This window comes from Daktulosphaira vitifoliae, unplaced genomic scaffold, assembly GCF_025091365.1.
Source record: "Daktulosphaira vitifoliae isolate Bord-2020 unplaced genomic scaffold, ASM2509136v1 Scaffold_1, whole genome shotgun sequence".
Taxonomy (NCBI): domain Eukaryota; kingdom Metazoa; phylum Arthropoda; class Insecta; order Hemiptera; family Phylloxeridae; genus Daktulosphaira; species Daktulosphaira vitifoliae.
This window is the reverse complement of record NW_026099572.1, coordinates 80,551,583-80,570,087: the sequence shown is the minus strand read 5'-3', so window position 1 is coordinate 80,570,087 and position 18,505 is coordinate 80,551,583. Positions and strand designations below refer to the sequence as shown.

General features: G+C 23.6%; 2 protein-coding genes across 7 annotated transcripts in view; one reads left to right on the top strand and one right to left on the bottom strand.

Annotated features, from left to right (window-relative positions):
• The first annotated feature begins 308 nt into the window (after nucleotides 1–308).
• On the top strand, nucleotides 309–6,854 carry LOC126893608 (uncharacterized). 3 transcript variants are annotated; one of them, XM_050663978.1, is made up of 5 exons: nucleotides 309–459; nucleotides 1,612–1,677; nucleotides 2,773–2,928; nucleotides 5,999–6,172; nucleotides 6,600–6,854. In XM_050663978.1, the coding sequence occupies exons 1-5, from the start codon at nucleotides 393–395 to the stop codon at nucleotides 6,686–6,688; spliced, it is 552 nt and encodes a 183-aa protein (XP_050519935.1). In that variant the 5' UTR covers nucleotides 309–392; the 3' UTR covers nucleotides 6,689–6,854. The 3 variants fall into 3 exon arrangements, with proteins under 3 accessions (XP_050519935.1, XP_050519934.1, XP_050519936.1); XM_050663977.1 differs by having other exon boundaries at nucleotides 2,773–2,934; nucleotides 6,600–6,845; XM_050663979.1 differs by lacking the exon at nucleotides 1,612–1,677 and having other exon boundaries at nucleotides 2,773–2,934; nucleotides 6,600–6,850.
• A 4,422-nt stretch (nucleotides 6,855–11,276) lies between these two features.
• Nucleotides 11,277–18,505, bottom strand: part of LOC126894715 (segment polarity protein dishevelled homolog DVL-2) — a 16,718-nt gene continuing 9,489 nt past the window's right edge. Inside the window, exons 7-14 of one of the 4 annotated variants that reach the window (XM_050665918.1) lie at nucleotides 15,453–15,581; nucleotides 15,193–15,320; nucleotides 14,919–15,005; nucleotides 14,575–14,730; nucleotides 14,312–14,482; nucleotides 14,059–14,232; nucleotides 13,182–13,403; nucleotides 11,277–11,421 (exon numbers count right to left, since the gene is read on the bottom strand). In XM_050665918.1, coding sequence (XP_050521875.1) covers nucleotides 11,375–11,421; nucleotides 13,182–13,403; nucleotides 14,059–14,232; nucleotides 14,312–14,482; nucleotides 14,575–14,730; nucleotides 14,919–15,005; nucleotides 15,193–15,320; nucleotides 15,453–15,581 — 1,114 coding nt within the window. In that variant the 3' untranslated portion in view covers nucleotides 11,277–11,374. Of the gene's footprint in view, nucleotides 11,422–11,857; nucleotides 11,962–12,755; nucleotides 12,970–13,099; nucleotides 13,404–14,058; nucleotides 14,233–14,311; nucleotides 14,483–14,574; nucleotides 14,731–14,918; nucleotides 15,006–15,192; nucleotides 15,321–15,452; nucleotides 15,582–18,505 lie in introns of those variants that run through there. The other 3 variants (XM_050665921.1, XM_050665920.1, XM_050665919.1) reach the window with 3 other exon arrangements.

Sequence of the window (18,505 nt, the reverse complement as noted above, 5' to 3'; positions counted from 1 at the left end):
TTATACATATTTTTATTTTTTAATAAAAATTTGTTTTTATGATGTTTTAAAGTTTTATTAAAATAAATTTAGTGAACTATCGAATAGTTGAACAAACATCTAAAATTTAGAATGGTGATTTTATTTTTATTTTTTAAAAATAAACTACATTTTGTTTGTGTAATGATATACGTATAAACTATAATTCATTAAGTTTCCTCAAATATTGAAATATTAAAAAATAATATGATTGTTTAAACAACTGATATATTATTAACGCAATGGTATTTATAACTGATTTATTTTAATAATATTTCTTTGCCATAAAGTAAAAAATCTTCCTATAATAAAATAATTTATATTAATCGATTAATTTTGTCTTTCAAAATTATTTCAATTGATAATCAATATTTATGTTTCAGTACAGCATATTTCTTTTAGAATGTATAGTATTAAGTATATTTTTGGGTGTTGTCAAAGGTAATATCAAATATTTATAAATAATTATTATTAATTATAATAATCAACTATACTTTTTGGCAAACTAAAATTATAAAATTAACCGTCTACATTTGGTTATCCATCAGTTGAGAATTTAAAAATGTCATAAAAATATTTTCTATAATAAAAACTACTCTTTGATATTTTATAAAAACTCATCCTACTCCTTCATAATTAATTAAATCCAAATTACCAATGTAATCAAATCATGTGAATGATAGCTATTGTTAAATATAAGTATATGTTCCTTGTATATGTTTAATGCCAATTAAATTACTTTAAAAATATAAAAATATACATGTAAAACAAAAAATCTATACTTATAATAAAAATATAAATTACTTATAGTTTTCATTCTTCTTGTTAATTTCAATATAAATTCTACATCCAAAATATTTTTTAAACACAATGTCTAGATACAATTATTTTCGACATTTTTTAGAAAATCGTATCAAAAAACGTGTATTTCGTCTCCTAAGTACTTTATTATTTTTTATTTCTTAGTTAGTACTTATTTATATATATATGTATAAATAAAACTAATTCTATATATTAATAATTATGAGTGAGAATTGGATACAAAATGGAGATATAATGTTATCTCAAGTTTATTTAGAAATTTTTAATCTCTGATGTTAATATTGAATCAGCTTAGAAAATCTGAATAAAGGTAGCCTAACCCAAATTGTCAATTTAGAAAAATATATGTGTATTAAATTAACTAATATGTTTCATTTTAAAACCAAATAGTTTGGACACCATTTCTAATTTTAGAATTTTATATAAAAAATAAATTAGTTATTCTAGTCTAATTATAAATGATTGTGAAATTTGGACACAAAAGTAAATTCACTTGTAAAATTAATCATTTATTTATAATTTAGTTATTTAGTAGTTCTTTTTATAACAATTATAATAAATTAATAATTATTGAATGCGTCACACTTACTTTAAAGTTATACTTCAAAGGGATGTAGTTTTAAATGAAAAAATAATTTACTTGAAGTATTTCAAAAGTAGTATTTAATCTTAAAAATTATGAAGTGGCTAGGTTTGAAAATATATTTTTATTTTTGAAACATTTATTAGATACATAATAAATCATATAATTAAATAAATTTATGACTTTAGTACTACAGGTAAACAATACTCAGAGTACAATGTCAATAGAAGACAATTTCGTACTTCAGGTCAAAAGTAATGTAAAATTTTTTTACTTAGAAAAAATTTAACTTTTATTGCTAAAATTTAGTTAAAATGTTTTAAAATTAATAATCGATTATTTGAAAATCTATTAAATAATAGTATTCAAAAAAATTGTCTTTGATATTCTTTATAATTTGTATTTATACAAACATTATTCTTTATAAATAGTAATTTTGTCTACCATATGCCAAACATTTAAGGTTAATTTTATTATATAGCTTTGTTTTTTACAATTTTTTAATGTATACTTATATAAGACACCACTGACATTTTCTATTTATTTTTGCTTTCCTGTAAAACTGATGTAATTGATTTATCAACAGTTAGATTTTTATATTATAAAACTTAATAAATTTGTCCAATATTTTGTAAACAGTTAATAATTCGAGAAGAATTTATTCATTTAGAAATAAATTTAAACCTATTATGATATAAATAAAAATATATAATTAGTTTTAACAACAAACATTTCATTTAATACTGAACTATATATCAACACGTCTCTAATAATATTGTCAAGAGTCGTAGTTCTAAATAAATAAAAATTTTCAAGTAATTATCGAATCCTTGGTTTTATCTTTTCCGTAACTTGAGCAAAAAAATGTTTCCACAAGCCACCTGATAATATAACAAGGTTGAATGAAAGTCATAAACATTAAGAAAGTAAGACCGCAAAGAGATAGAGGACGTATTTTTTTTTTAACGTTCCTTTGTCTATAGTATTATATTTGTTATCTTCTTTAATAAAACATATATCTTTGATGTATTTAATATATCTCGTTTCATTACTTGCGATATATCGGGAAACTTACGTTATTCCAATAAGTTGTTACAAATCTGTCTTCTTTTAATGCACTGTAAAACTCCTATCGTGTTGTGGTATACTCGCAACAATTTTGAATGAAGTACCACTTTATTAAGATGGGAAATTTGTGAATGAGGAATTAAGTAAATTTACTTACACAGTGACTATGCAATGATTTTGCTATTTTTACACACCTTAAAACTGTTTCAATACACTATGCATATTTATATTAATATTTTTATGAAATTATTTTGTTTCTAATTAAATCATTGTTTCAATAGGTCCTGACGATGTATGTAAAGTATGCGCATTTGATCCACCAACGGTTTCATTTGTTGGCTGCAAACACCATATTTGTAATTACTGTGCTAACTTATTACGACTTTTCAATTGTCATTTTTGTCCAATATGTGAGGTACCATTTATTGAGTTAATAGGTATAAGTAAGTTATTTTTTTAATTTTCCATCTTTAAACAAAAGTAATAAAATTATTAATTTCATAAAATTGCTGAGTTGATTATTGTTTTAAATTACATACACATAATAATAGAAAAAAATTTACTTTTAATTTAGAACTGAATTTATAATTCAAAATCGTTTGAACTATTTGTAAAAATTTGAAAAATTGTTTATTTTACAGCTATACTATAGGCTAATTATTTAATACTTTTCCAGTGCATTAATATACATGGTGTTGGTTAAATTTATATCACAAGTAGTAAGGATATATTAAGTAGGGTCTAAAATTAGCGAAGTCGAAAACTAAAATTTCCTATCTCCAATATTGTAGTTATACTGGTTTACACTACAAATTTTATTTAAATCAATCATAAACATCATTACTATATTTCACATACAAATTGAGAAGTTCCTCGACTTTTTGTAAATTTTGTCCCACTCCTCCAAACTTAGGACTCAAAGTTAAATAAAATTTCACTTAAGTGTGACCCTTCAACAAAATGGTTATTTGTTGAAAATAAGAATGGCTGACATTATTTTGATTTGGGTAGTAATACGTAATAATAAAAGTAATTTTTCAAAAATGTATTAATGCTTAATATTCAATACTCCCATTATTACTTATTAATGTATCAAGTTTTTAGTTTTTTTTAAATAACAATATAGTGAATAGCTTTTTTATTTTTTATTCTACTTGTTTAAATATACCACGAAAAGAAGTTTATCTAGTAGGACCTATGAACTATCAAATTACTGGAAGTAAATTGCTCTCTATAAAAAATTGTTTTAAAAAGAGTTTTATATTATAATTTAAGAGTTGTAAAATTGAATTTGTTTGAAATCGCGGCGCTTGTGGTGAACTACCCTCAATTATGATATTTCAACCCCAACACAGCACCAGAAGGGGTTGAGTGAAACCATCCAAATTTTGCTTACATTATTTTCTCATAGAACTGAATTAATCTAGAGGATACTGTATAAAAATTATTAAAAACATTGTCTACCTATATAAATAAGGACCACCCTACTTGATGTGCCATAAAATTGTATTGAAATATTATTGGGAGTAGCGAGGTATAGTTTATTTTTAGATAATAATTTTTCAATTACTTAAATTACTTAAAGTTGTGGTACATTTTTTTCAGTGCGCTGTCTTTAAAATTTAGTAGTATTTGAAATATGACTAAATTTAGTTCAATATGATATTAAAATGAAAATGCAGTTCATAAGATTTTTTACTTAAACTTTTATAACACAAAACAACTTAAAAATGCTTTAATTTTAGTGGTTTTGTAATTAAAATAGTGTAAATTCAAGTTACATATTTATGAAAGTAACGAAAATTAAGAATATTTACACTGCAGGTCATGCATTTTTTTACTGTTGGTTATTCGTTTTCGTTTTTTTTAACATAAAATGATAAGCAATAATTTATTTACCTTATATTTTTTACAATTTACTTAGTGATTATTTAATAGTAATCAAATTTTATGCTATAATAATATAGTTTAAAATGTTCATTTTAATCTTGTGATTTATTTACTTTCCTGACTTAAAAAATAAAAAATATATATAATTTTAGTAGTTTAAAGTTTTAGGACTAGTTTTAATGAAAAATTATAATTGGTTTAAATAAATTATAAAAGACAAAATAAACTCGTTAAATTAAAAAAATATCAAATTATCAGTGGGTTTTCCGGTTTTTCTCGTTATGTTATCGTCTAAAATAAAAATTAACATCACGAGACTCCCAGTGAAATTTCAATACAATTTGATGAGATATACTAAAATAAAATTTTTATCCAACTTTTTTAATACGTTAACAATAATCCGGGTGAAATATTGATCCAAAATATCATGTTTAAACTGTTTATTTAGTTCTTCAAAGCTAATTTTTACGAAAGTCTATATTAAAAAAATATGAACATTTTAACATAACTTTCTTTGGCTAATTTTGAAATTTTAATACTGGTATCATTAAATAGGAAATTTTATTATGATTTAAAAATGGTATTGTTTAGTTAGAATTGTGATCACAAACTTATATAATTCTTATATTTATTTAAATATTATTTTTATGTTTTAACATTAGACAGTTGTGTAGCTAAGATTTTTGATTAGAGGGTATCATGTACAGTATAAATTAAATATAAAGTAAATATTTAAATTTAAATATTTTTTTTATTTTAATAATTAAAAAGTTAATTAATATCTGAATATTTTAATTAAAACAGCTTTTAAAATACCGAGAGTTATATAGAAATAACTACTATGATTTCTTTTGAAATTATTTATTACGATATGAATGCAAAAAAATGATGATAGAAACGAAATTTTGAGCTTTTCTTCTAAATTTAGAAATAATAGTAATTATATAGGAGTAAGTTCATATTTAAAAGTAAGTTTCTTCTCATAAGTTCCTGACCATCTAGCAATCAAAATATCATTTTATAAACCTTCATAAAAATTCCTATTTAATGATATCAGTTTTAAAATGTCAAAATGAGCCAAAGAAAGTTATGGTAAAAAGTTTAACATTATTTATTGTAAACTTTTTTCATAGTAAAAATCATTTTTAAACAACCAATTCTTTTATTGGTTAAACATGATATTTTGAATAGAAATTTCGTACAGATAATTTTTATAACATTAAAAGCAAAATCAATAATAATAAAAATTATCTCAAAAACTAGAGGTGATAGGAAAAATTTAATTACAGATTTGAAATAAACGTGAAAAATTGGTACAAAAAAGTTTATGCTGGTCTTTGATGTTTAAAAAAGTTTTATTTTATAGACCAGTGCTTTTTATGCGTCCTTATTTGGGGAATGTTTACTTAATATTATTATTATTTATACAAATCAAATATCAGTTTTTATCTATTAAAAGAAGATTATTGTGGAGAGTCTAAGACTTACTCTAATTTATTCTATTTTAAGGAGATTATGATATAAAACCATTACATTTTATAGAATATAATTTAGCTTAAGTCGACCATGAAAAAATAAAATATCTTTTGATATTTAAATTAATATTTTATTCGACAGAACCTCTTAAACTGTGTGAATGTAATAAAGAAATAGCCACATGTACTAGAATTTTATTTAAAGGAAATTGTCCTCACCGCATTGGTCATGGTTGCGCTTTGAGAAGGTTGCCTAAAAGACAATTTAACCATTGTGATGAATGTGGAGCTGATGTTAAAGCTTATACAGATATACGTATGTATTGCATAAATATTAAATAAATAATAAATTATATAAAGTTTCGATTTTCTTGTTTTTCAATTTAGAATTACAAAATAAAAAGTAATTTATATATGTTAGATTACAAAGAAAGTGGTTTTAGATTGATTATTTAGAGCCCTGTAATTACTAATAGCCTTTAAAACAGTTTAGTTACAATCTGTTTTTTTATACATGCCAAAACCTCCCCAATTATTTGTGCACATGTTAATATGTAAATATCATATAAAAATGAAGAATAATGGCATCCTTGTTCTATAATTTCTTTAATCATTATTTAAAAATCTAAAATAAAATATAACGAACTTTATTGAAGGAACTCTAAGTAAAATATTACTCATTTTTACTATATGCAATATTCACAAATTTACAAATTATTCACACATTATTTTAATTATTTTAGTTCCTGTTGATGAATATGAAAAGAGGACTTCAAAAGATCAACCAATTAGAAGCCGTCTCCAGAATGCAATTCGAATTAGGCCTAATTAAAACTAGCTTTGTTTACAAACTTGTTGAAACATAAAAATTGTATTTTTATACAACCAATTTCATTTTATAATATAGATTATAAGTACATAAATGACCTTATCTACTTTTTAGAAAGTTGACTTCAAATTATATATTTGATATTAATAAAAAATTTAATATTAAAGTTTTAAATTATACACTTGAAAAATATCTTGAAAACTTCTCATAAAAATTTGACTATTTTAGTTTAACTGTAATATTATGTAATCACTTATAATATTAGCATTTAATGTTATAATTGGTACATGTATGTCACATATTATGAAATTACTACATCACCAAAACGGGGTTCCCTTCTTTAGAACACAAAATAGCCAGTTAACTAGGAGATAAAATCTGATTATTGTACAGAATTAAAGTAACACCTATATATAGATTCTCATTTAAGTTCAGCCAATCATTTAACAATTAATTAAGATATCCAGCTTCTAATATCAAGTTAGGGATCGCTACACTACCCTCCTCTAAAAACCAATTTTTTCTTATTAAATTCAGTTCTTTTGGTAATTTAAAAATACACAAAATATTCGACATTACTCAAGATTCTCACTCTGTGAGACTTTTTAATATATATTTAATATGTATTGAATATTTTTCAACACATATTTAAAAAAACTTAATTTTTTCGAAAAGTGAAAATGAAAAATCTGATAAATTACGTTTTTGAAAACGGGTTTAAATTCAAAATTATTAACAATAAAATTTATACTGATTAAATAAAACACGTACATGATTCTATTGGTTTTTATTGTATTCATTGACAAAATCAAAAAATAATGAAATTTTTAATTTACTCATAATTTAGTAATAATAAGGATTAAATAATGATATCTTAAAGACAGTGTTTTGAGCTATCCTAAAGTATTATGATTATTGAAATTTAATTTTCATAGTTTAATAAAAATTTCAAATTCTGTCAATGAATTATTTGATAAAATTCCACTAAAATAAAAAAAAATGCGAGGTAAAAATTGAAAAAAATTAGTTTTTATAAAGATTTTCTTAAATGATATATAAATTAGATTTTCACTATATCCTCTTTTAATGATTATACGATTTATTTAGATATAAGGTGGGTAGTATTAACCGAAAACTTCATTTCTAAGAATTATCGTGTAATTGAAGCCAATCTTCAATAAAAATAGCCGATTTTGAAGTATTTTGCATAACAACAAAACATCTACAAAGTATGTGTAATTTTTGGTGAAAATATGAATATTTTTTATATCTGTTTCAAATACGCATCGAAACATTCTACGACATTCGTTTATTCACTGTCAGATTAATACTGATCTAAAACATGCCTCAACTCCACTTTGTTGGATCATTACTGTACATTACTTTTAAGTAATGACATAATTAAATTGTGTGTAATAACTAAGTAACTGTAATGCTTTGCGCACAATGGATCAACAGGTCTGAGTGCATGGGCATTATATCCACTTCGATAATAACTAACTGTAATGCTTTTATATAATTATATATTGAATGTCTCAGATTTAGCTAACAACACTTGTAACTTTTGATACAATTATTATTTAATTTTTTTTTTTTTTTTATAATAATTATTACCGTCTCAGACTACGTTTCAAGTTTATTTTTCACTAATAAAAAAAAAATGTAATAAAAAAATTTGTTTTTTCCCCATTAGTAAAAATTTATAATTCATAAATAATAAAAATAATAATAAAACGCAGTCTAAAAAGGTAATAATTATTTTTAAAAAAATCACCAAAATGATAGTTTTATTATAAGTTATAAATGTTGTTATTTTGGACAGAGACACATTTATACTAAATGCATTGTTAGTGTATTTTTATAATACAAATAAATTAACATTTAAGTTCAAAATACTATAAATAACATATAATATAACCATTATATGTTCGTTACTAATCCTATCTTCTCTAGTTACTCCACTCATCAATTTAAACATTATCATCTCTGCTTACTTGTCAACAGTTCAACACTTTGAAACATTCATCATAGCTGATCTCACTATAGTCTTATAGAACTTACCTTTCAGTCTCATTGGAATTCTCTTATCACATAATACACCAGACGCTTCTTTCCATTTCACCTATCCCCGCTTAATCCTGTGTCTTACATCATCGTCATTACCATCGATAACTTTACAATCTTTTACATTCTCTCTTTTCTACATAAATTAATCAATCTATGTTCTTTTATAAGTTATTTAATGTTCTTCCCTTTTTCTAAAATAAGTATTTACTATAACAAGATAATAGATACTGCGAAATCCAGGATTCTTTCTCCAGCCTCATTCTTCCCACTAAAATCATACCCTCCATGTACTCTTTCATATCCTTTTCTCTCATTAATTACATGCCCATTTATATCTCCGCCTATCACCGTACCCTCATTACCAGATATTTCTTGCATCACTTCATCCATCTCAACATCTCCATCTCTCTCCAAAACACTTCCTTGTCTGTTTCATCATAGGCACTAACCACATTTAACACATTTTCCTCAAAAAATAATTTTGTGATTATAATTCTGCCACTTATCTTAACATGTTGATATGGTCAAAGGTTATTTTAACAATATATATTGGAGCTAACAATACTTCCTACGAAAAAATACTACTATTGTATATATTTGATAATGTTCTCGCGCCTGCCAATCGAACAATTCTAATTATCGTGTCACTCTAATAAAAGTATAGTTGATTGATGTACGTTAGTATTTACTTCTACTACTTTACTTTTTATCTTCTCGTCCATTATTATCCCTAAACCATTCTTTGTATTAGTTTTACCTGAATATATTATTTTATAGCCTTCATTCATTTCTCTTGCTTTCTAGCTACTTTATTTCCTCTCACCCGTTGTCCCGCGTAAATCGGAGATAGGACATTCTGCCTGAGTTTTGTTCAGGACTCCTCACACTTTTTGGCAAACATTTTATACCGATTGTCGACTTGACACAACCTTATTAGACGCCTCTTACGACTGGCAAAGGGGCCATAGAAGTATTCTTATTAAAATTATTGAAACATTTGTAACTCGTAGTTTAAAGATAATAATCTATAAACCTTAGTTCTAACCAACCTAATTCTATAAAATAGATAGCAATGTTGTCGTCGTTATTTTTATTACAGAATTGGTAATTTTGTCTATTCTGTGACTACATATTGTTAAAAATGAGTAGTATAACCTTTTTAATCATATAACGTATAATATAGTTTATATAAGGTATTGGTGCATTAAAAATTGTTCAATTTCAATGCAGTCTTCAATCAAAAATCATCATATATTTTTTATCGTTTTATGTATAAATATCATTACATCGAGATAATACTGATAAAATGATACTACAATAGCTCCATATTACATTTGTTAAAAATACCTTTATTTTATTAAACTATTAATTTCTCTAACCCGATTTCAATTATAGTTTTGAGATCCTGGCTACTTAATTTACTTGATAAAATAAACTTGCCTAGAAAAGTTTCAAATTCACAATTTTCACAAAATTTCATCAATTAGCATAATTTTAATTAGCTTAAGTTTATGTTATAGAGTTTTGTGAAATCAAAATTTAAATATTCTTAACTTTGATTAAGAATTGCTGTCCAAAGTAATCTTTCTCGCCCTTTAACATTTACCAGCTCTCTGCCACAATATGTGTAATAAAATAAAAAATTTAAATGACACCTCTATATTATAATTAATATTTTATTTAAACCACTATACCATTGTAATCACTTTTACTTACTCTATAAAATTAATTTTACAATAAAAATTGAAAAATACAAAACTTTCATTTAATTTTTACATAATTAAATTTTATTAATATTTATCAATGAAAAAATTTTCAAAGTACAAATGAACAAAATTTTAACTACTCTAAATTTTTATTAAATTTTCCACTAGATACTATATTTTTGTTAGATTATAATTAGGTACAATTTAAGTTAATGTTACTATATGTCACACAGGCTGCAAGAATAAAAATTTAGCATGCAATTTATATTCTTTAAGGTAAATTTTTAGTCAACATAGTTTTGATTATATCATAATTACATTAAGTTACATTTTATTATACAACACACAACGTATACAATTATTATTTTTACCCTGTATAAAAACAGAAAATGTTATATATTAAAAAGTAATACAAATACATAATTAAAGCAACTCACCAAATTAAAAGCTGCGTTAGGATTATATTATCACAGTCATACGTCATAAAAGTAATATATTTAAAAAAAAAAACACAATGTCTAACAATATAAAATTTTATACATCAATAATAATAATAATAATAATAAATAACTGAATAAAATGATAAATTGATTTTTCTTGACAATTTAAGTAGAATATTATAAAAAGAAAGAAGTATAATGATGGTTAAGCCATTTTTTTTTTAATTAGGTAATTATTAAGTATAAATGTATAATAATACGATGTGTAATTTAGCACATTTCTAATAACATTATAAAATTGAATTCATAAAAGGAATTAGAGTACTGCAGTTGTACAAGAAACAATACATTAATATGATATATAATTTTTTCAAGACAAATTATCATTACACAATTAACATTAACAAGTAAAATTTTTTAAGCTTGCTCATCTAAAAATATTTAACTATGGTATTTTGAATTTTGCACAAATATTTCTAATACATTTTAATTAATAAACCTAAAATATTTAGGTTCTTCAAATCTATAAAAAAAATTTGCAATAAATTTAATAGTATAACTAAAAGTAATTATAATAAGTAAAAAATTTAACTAAAGGAAATATATACATACAAAGAGATATGGCAACTTAGATTATTAGTTTTTAAACTAAAAGTAAGATAGATTTAATAGAATACTTTCATATAAAATGACAGTTAATTGAAGAATTTAGTTAAATTATCTGTTAAAATATTGTTTTTCATAATTTAAAAAAATAAAAAAATATATTTTATTCAATTGTTCAAACTATACCTAAGAAATATTAATTTTCATACATAAAAACAAATTAAAAAAATGAATTTAATAATTTGTCCTTTAAATGATTTATATTTGTATTTCTATAAAAAACTTAGGTAAAAAATAATAATACATTTAGTTTAAAGTTTTAAATATAATTATAAGATTTTTATTTAAATATAAATATTTCAAATGTAAATTGAGCAACAATTTAAACATACTGAGTGGTCCATAATGTTTTTGACAAATCTGTTATTTAAAGATTTACTGACATTTTACTATAGTTCTAAAAAATATGTTTTTTGATATTGTATTACATTAGAAGCAATTTTTTTATTATTAATTTTTAATAAGAAAAAATATGTTATGTTTATTTTGAAATTTTAAAGTAGCTAAAGCTTTCTGACAAAAATTTTTTTATGAGTTGATGACAACTTTAGTGTAAGTACTTATTGAGTTAAAAGCATTTTAATACATAAATTGGGTATAGCGCGGTTTATGTTATAAATGTACACTAGTATGAGATGTACCTACATATACTACACACCTACTCTATGTATTTAAAATGCTTATAACTTATTATTAAACATGGCTGTTTTAAAATGTTCTAAAAGTTATTTGTTTTGTCAAAGTATTGTGAATCATCCTGTATATATTCAAATTTAAACACATAAAATTTTGGTTGAATTTAAAATAAATTTATAAATTATATTTTATATTTTATGAAATTTTTTACTTAAAATGTAATATTACAATTTTTTTTTTTGTAAAAAATGTAATATACAGGTTAAATATGTAAGATTATTCAAGAAAGTTATACTTATAATAGAAATTTTAAAGAAGGAATAATAAACAAAGAAAATATTTTACAGATAATACTATTTAAAATAACCAAATATACATTAATAATAATTATGTATAATTGAAATAATTACAAAAAAAAACTTGATAACAAAAATAATGAATTAAAATGAAATGTTTACACATATATTTATAAAAATTGAAGAATTATTTTAATTGAAAAAAGCAACAAAAATATTCACTATTATAAAACTTTCTGTAAAATTTACTTCTCAAACAAAATTTAATTAAGTAATCTTTTAGAACATTTCATGACAATATTTCATGATATTAAGTCATATTTATAAGACATAGTAAATTTAAAGATGTGAAATGTATCATTTTTACCTAAAAATTGTACGGATAGAAAAATACTCGTATAAATATTAATTTTATGTTTTTTTTTCTAAACACTAAATGGTTCCCATTCAAAATAACATCAATGATATTTTATCTAAACAAGAAAATGGTTCTGATGCATATTAGAAGAATAATTTACTAAATTCCATAAAAAAATATTAGAAGTCAGTTATAATTAACAAAAAAAAAAAATGTATAACAATTAATAAGGAAACCAATATAAATAGTATAAAACCTTCTTACATATTAGTATTACTTTTTACACTATTTAATTTTAAATTTACATTACATCTACAAAAAACTCACAAGGGTTACCCATGGCCATATGAAATGATTGTTGGCTCGCAGATAAATCTGTTGCTACATTATTAGTAGGCGCTATAACTTGGGATTTTTCAGATCCACTGGATTTATCTACTGGTGTTGGAGCAACTGCAGGAATAGATTGGTTTGTACCACCACTATGGTCAGCCATAACAAGGCCCATTATATTTTGTTTCATGATATCAGATCCAGATCTACTACCACCTTAAATTAATAAAAAAAAATACTGCTAAAAACAATAACCAACTATTTAAATTCAAAAAAATTAAATTATAATTTTTTATAAATTAACTTGTTGTACAAATTATAACACTTCAATAATTTGATTTTAACTAATCTGCATACTTCTAATTTGTTATAAAATGTATAACTAATCATTATTTTTAATAAAATTTGTATTTATAATTTGTATAAAATCAATTTAAAAGGAATTAAAAAAAAATTATAAGTTTTAACATGAAGCTATAGTAAAAAATTTGAGTAACAAATCTAAGAATTTTTTAAAACTTATATTTGAACCTATCAACATAGATTTAGTAACAAATATTCTCAAATAAAAATATGTGCTTACACATTTTTTTAAGCTAACCAGATTTAAATCTTGTTATAGTAATCTTTATTAACTAATTAATAATAATATAAAGTATAAATTAATTTAATAAGACTAATGTCATACACAGAGGATAACTTCAAGGATAACTTTGGCAAGTTTTGTATAATGTTTGTGATAAACCTCTGGTCGGATTGAATAGGGATTATAGAGTGTAACATAAAAAAAGTAATGCTCGAAAATGTTGACCCCCAAAACAGAAATGTTTAAGCCTGCATAAGATGTTTTTACATAAAAAAAAACATTTACCTGAACCACTTTCATCCTTATCAAACAAATATCGGGGTGGTTCACCAGAATAATTAAATGGCATTGGAGGAGAAGTTGGATGGAATGTTCCTGAATAAGGCATTTCCCATGCACCACGACTACCAGTGCCTGTATTATCATTGGAATCTCCATCAATTTTCATTTGATCCATACCTATTTATATCGATTAGTCAATAAGTTTAAGATTATAAAATAATAAATTTAAAACTATTGTTTGTTATTTTTTACACACCTGCTGTTAATAAATCTCCAAATACATAATAACATTGTTCGGAAAATGTAGATTTATTAACTGTATGTTTAATGTATCCAGCTTTAAGCATATGTGATGCATACTTTCTAGCATCTCTACGATCTTGAAAACCTTCAACATGTGTCTCAAGCCACTCAACGACATCAACACCTTAAATACAATATTAAACATATTAATATATAGTAAAATAATTAACTAAAATCATAGAAATAAAAATTTTAAAATTTTAATACAAAACTAACCAATAAATGAATTAGGTATAACAATTTTAAGCCACATTCTATCTCTTATTTCCAATCCTGAGTCAAGTCTAGCCATAGCTCTTACAATACTCAGCATATCTGTATTGCGCACATCTAGCTGTAGATCTTTAAAATTACTTGTTGATGCAGCATTTACTGTAAACAATTTTTTGTATAATTTTTATTATAGCTTAGAAATATTTACAATAAACATATTAAAATTATCGGGATAACAACTAAAATCCTAATATAAAATGGTATCATCAAAGAGCAATATAATTTTTAGCTACTAAAATAAACGTTTACATGAAATATTTAATGTTGAATTCAATTATAAATCTTACTTTCAGTTTCAGCCATAGTTGATACAAGGGATGAGCTAGTAGATGTAACTGTTGATACTGAAGGAGGTCGTAATGGATATGTTTCACCTAATAAATTTTAAATAAAAAATGTTTAATTTATAACCTTAAAACAAAATATTCCTCAACAAATTTGCACTTAAAAAATATTTAAAAAAAAGTTGTATGCTTAACTTCAAATAAAATTAATATATTTGTTAAGTGCACACTTTGTATAGAAAATAAATATATGAATATAAAAATATAAAAATATTACCTCTCATAGCAGCTGTATGTGCAACCCAAGCACCAGGATCAATAGGTCTAACAGGTTCTGTTCTTGGAATGGTAAAATACGATTTAGGGTTAGGATCCCAACATTTTGCAACAACTAATTTTATAGGCCTTAAAATAATAAAATTTATTATAATTTCTTCCTTTTTTTAGTGGAAATATTCTTAAGAACTAAACTCTATAGCTACTAAACTTAATTTTAACAATATAAAAATACACAAATAAATGCTATAACAAACTTACCCAGGAGTCTGAACAACATCCCTTAATACACGAACAGCTTGATCATTAGACATATTTTCAAAATTTATATCATTGACTTGAAGTATCATATCACCAGGTTCAATTCTACCATCCAAAGCAACTGCGCCACTAAAATATGAAGATAAAATTCATTAGATAAGTAATTTAACTGTTAGTCCATCATTTCCAGCAACAGACTAACCTCCTGTCTCAGAGAGTATTAATAGTTAAGAAACCCATCTTTTTGAGGTCACTATAAACCTTATAGTCATAGGAAAAAAAAGTATAACTATGTGATAATACTCAAGAAGAAAATTTTAACAAAAAAATTGAATAAATTTAGTTAAGTTTTTGATAAAATGGCGTGTATAATTTTTATTTGTGAATTTTCTTTTAAACAGAATAAATTTTATTAATTTTTGAGATATCTCAAAATAAAATTAAAATATTACATTTTAATAGGCCCCAGGGCCTATTAAGTTGAGTTGAAGAGGCAAATTCAATAGAAATAACTAATCTATGTCTCATAATTTTTTTTGCTTAACTTAGAATTATGAAAGTAATACTTAAATAAAGAAAATTTTACAAGAAAATCAAAAATAATAATTTCAATGTTGTTTTCTTAATAAATAGCCCACAAAAACACTACATACAGTAAAAAACATGTAAAAGTCTTAAAAATATATTATAACTGATTTTTTTTATTTTTACTTACTAATTTTCATTTTATTTTTTAGAAAACATTTATTTGTTTAAAAAAAAATTCTAAAAGTTTAATCTTTTATGCCAAGTACGATAATTATACTAGATTTATTATTATTATTTGATGAACAGTTAATTAATTATTAATTACAAACCTAACAAAATTTATTGTATTATTACATTTTATCTAAAAATAAAGCATTATTGCTATATGAAACTTTAGTCCAATGGAACATAAATAAATCAATAAAGGCTTTATATTTCTATACAACTGCTGTAAATAGTGGTCATTTAGGAGGTACATATGTTTTGTTGGAATAACTTTTAGAAAAAGAATTGCTTTATTTACCTTGCCACCACCATATATTTGATTCTATACACAGAGGCATTTTCGATAGTAAAATTAGTTGTTCTACTGGTAAGGCATACCAATTTTCAAGCGATTTCAGGAGGCTTGAAATGATTTCAATAAAGAAAATTTTAAACCCTATATTTTTTAATGTAATATTAAAGAAATTATAGAACCAGAATTTCAGAAGATAATAATTTTTGACAGTCAAGGAATGACTTTAAAGCATTCCTCGAGCTAACATTAATTTTTTGGTGTAAAGAGTCATTATAATCTATTTTTTCATAAGCCAGATGCTTATTGATGGATTTATAGCCTTAAAATATACATATTTAGAGACAAATTTAAACTTATTAGCAGAGAAATACAAAGATTACGCAATATTTGTTTGTTTTTGGTACTAGTTTATGATGAATCATGGTTTACAGCAATTTCGGCAGTGATAGCATCATATAATGATTGAATTTTGTTAAAAAATTATACAACTATAGATTAATAGACAGTGAAAAATCCCAAGTTGAGCTTTCTAAATTTGTAAATTACTTAAGGGTACTTAAGTCCACAATCCATTGGACTGGCATTTTTTAATAATAAAATAGATGTTAATATTGAAAGAAAAATGATTGCTCATCTTAATTCAACGTTGAGTCAGACAACAAAACATTTGAAATTAAACAATCTGATATAGCCGATTTTGTAAAAAATGATAATGAATATTTTGTATAAAACAAAACGTTAGATTTTTTTAAACTATTTAATCTGAACACAGATTTTTTGAAAAATGATCCATCATTTTAGACTGTAAATAATAGTTACATAAATGCTTAAATACTATAAGCAAATTAAGAATCGTTAATGATACAGCCGAGCAATAAATAAATCGAAGACTACAACATTATATTAACTACAAATGAAAAGCAGAAACAATACGTTTTACAAATAGTAATTGATTATTGGAAAAAACTTCCTAATTGTAAAAAACAACAACAGAAAATATTTTGTTTTAAAGTTATTATTATTTTAAACAAAATAAATAAAAAATTGTTAATAGCAAGTAAAATATTTTATAAAATCAATCACATTTATTTTCTGTCCATAAATTAATAAATCTAGTATAATTATAGTACTTGGCATAAAATATTAAACTTTTAGAATTTTTTTTTAAGCAAAAAAGCGTTTCCCAAAAAATTAAATGAAAATTAATAAGTTAAGCAAAAAAAAAGTTAGGAGACATAGATTAGTAAATTCTATTAAATTTTCCTCTTCAGCTCAACTTAATATGTCCGGGGGCATGGGTTAACCTTTATGGATCGGTCCCAAATTTTGCACAGTTCATATTTTTGACCATTAAAAAAAAATTAAGGGATAGCGTAAAAAAAAAAGACATTCAATTTTTAAGGGCCACCCTAATGTATATACTCCTAGTGAATAGGAGATAAGAATACTTCTATGGCCCCTTTGCCAGTCATAAGAGGTGTCTAATAAGGTTGTGTCAAGTCGACAGTCGGTACAAAATTTTTGCCAAAAAGTGTGAGGAGTCCTGAACAAAACTCAGGCAGAATGTCCTATCTCTGATATACACGGGACAACTGGTGAGATAAAGTAGATAGAAAGCAAGGGAAATGAATGAAGGCTATAAAATAATATATTCAGGTAACACTAATACAAAGAATGGACGACTGATGTGAGCGTAGATGATGTGGGAGATCGTGTCAAATGGAAAGATAAGAGTGACTGACCCCAAGAAATTGAGAAAAAGGAGAGGAAAAAGAAAAAGAAAGAAGATTATTTGATATATATATATAGGATAGCCCAGCATTCACTGACAACTTAAATAACTCTTGATCCAGTAAATTTTTTTTTTATATATATATATATAGTTAATATACTTGAGGGCTATAATAATAACTTAATTAATATAATTTTAGCTTCGATGCGAAGCGGAGAAGGTATTAATTTTACTATGATGTGTTTTTTTTTTTTTTTTTTTTTTTTTTTTTTT

Coding starts and splice junctions, on each gene's coding strand:
- LOC126893608 (XM_050663977.1), top strand. CDS start 393: ATGTTTCAGTACAGCATATTTCTTTTAGAATGTATAGTATTAAGTATA. Junction 460..1,611: donor ATTTTTGGGTGTTGTCAAAG/GTAATATCAAAT, acceptor TTATGACTTTAG/TACTACAGGTAAACAATACT. Junction 2,935..5,998: donor TATTGAGTTAATAGGTATAA/GTAAGTTATTTT, acceptor TTTATTCGACAG/AACCTCTTAAACTGTGTGAA.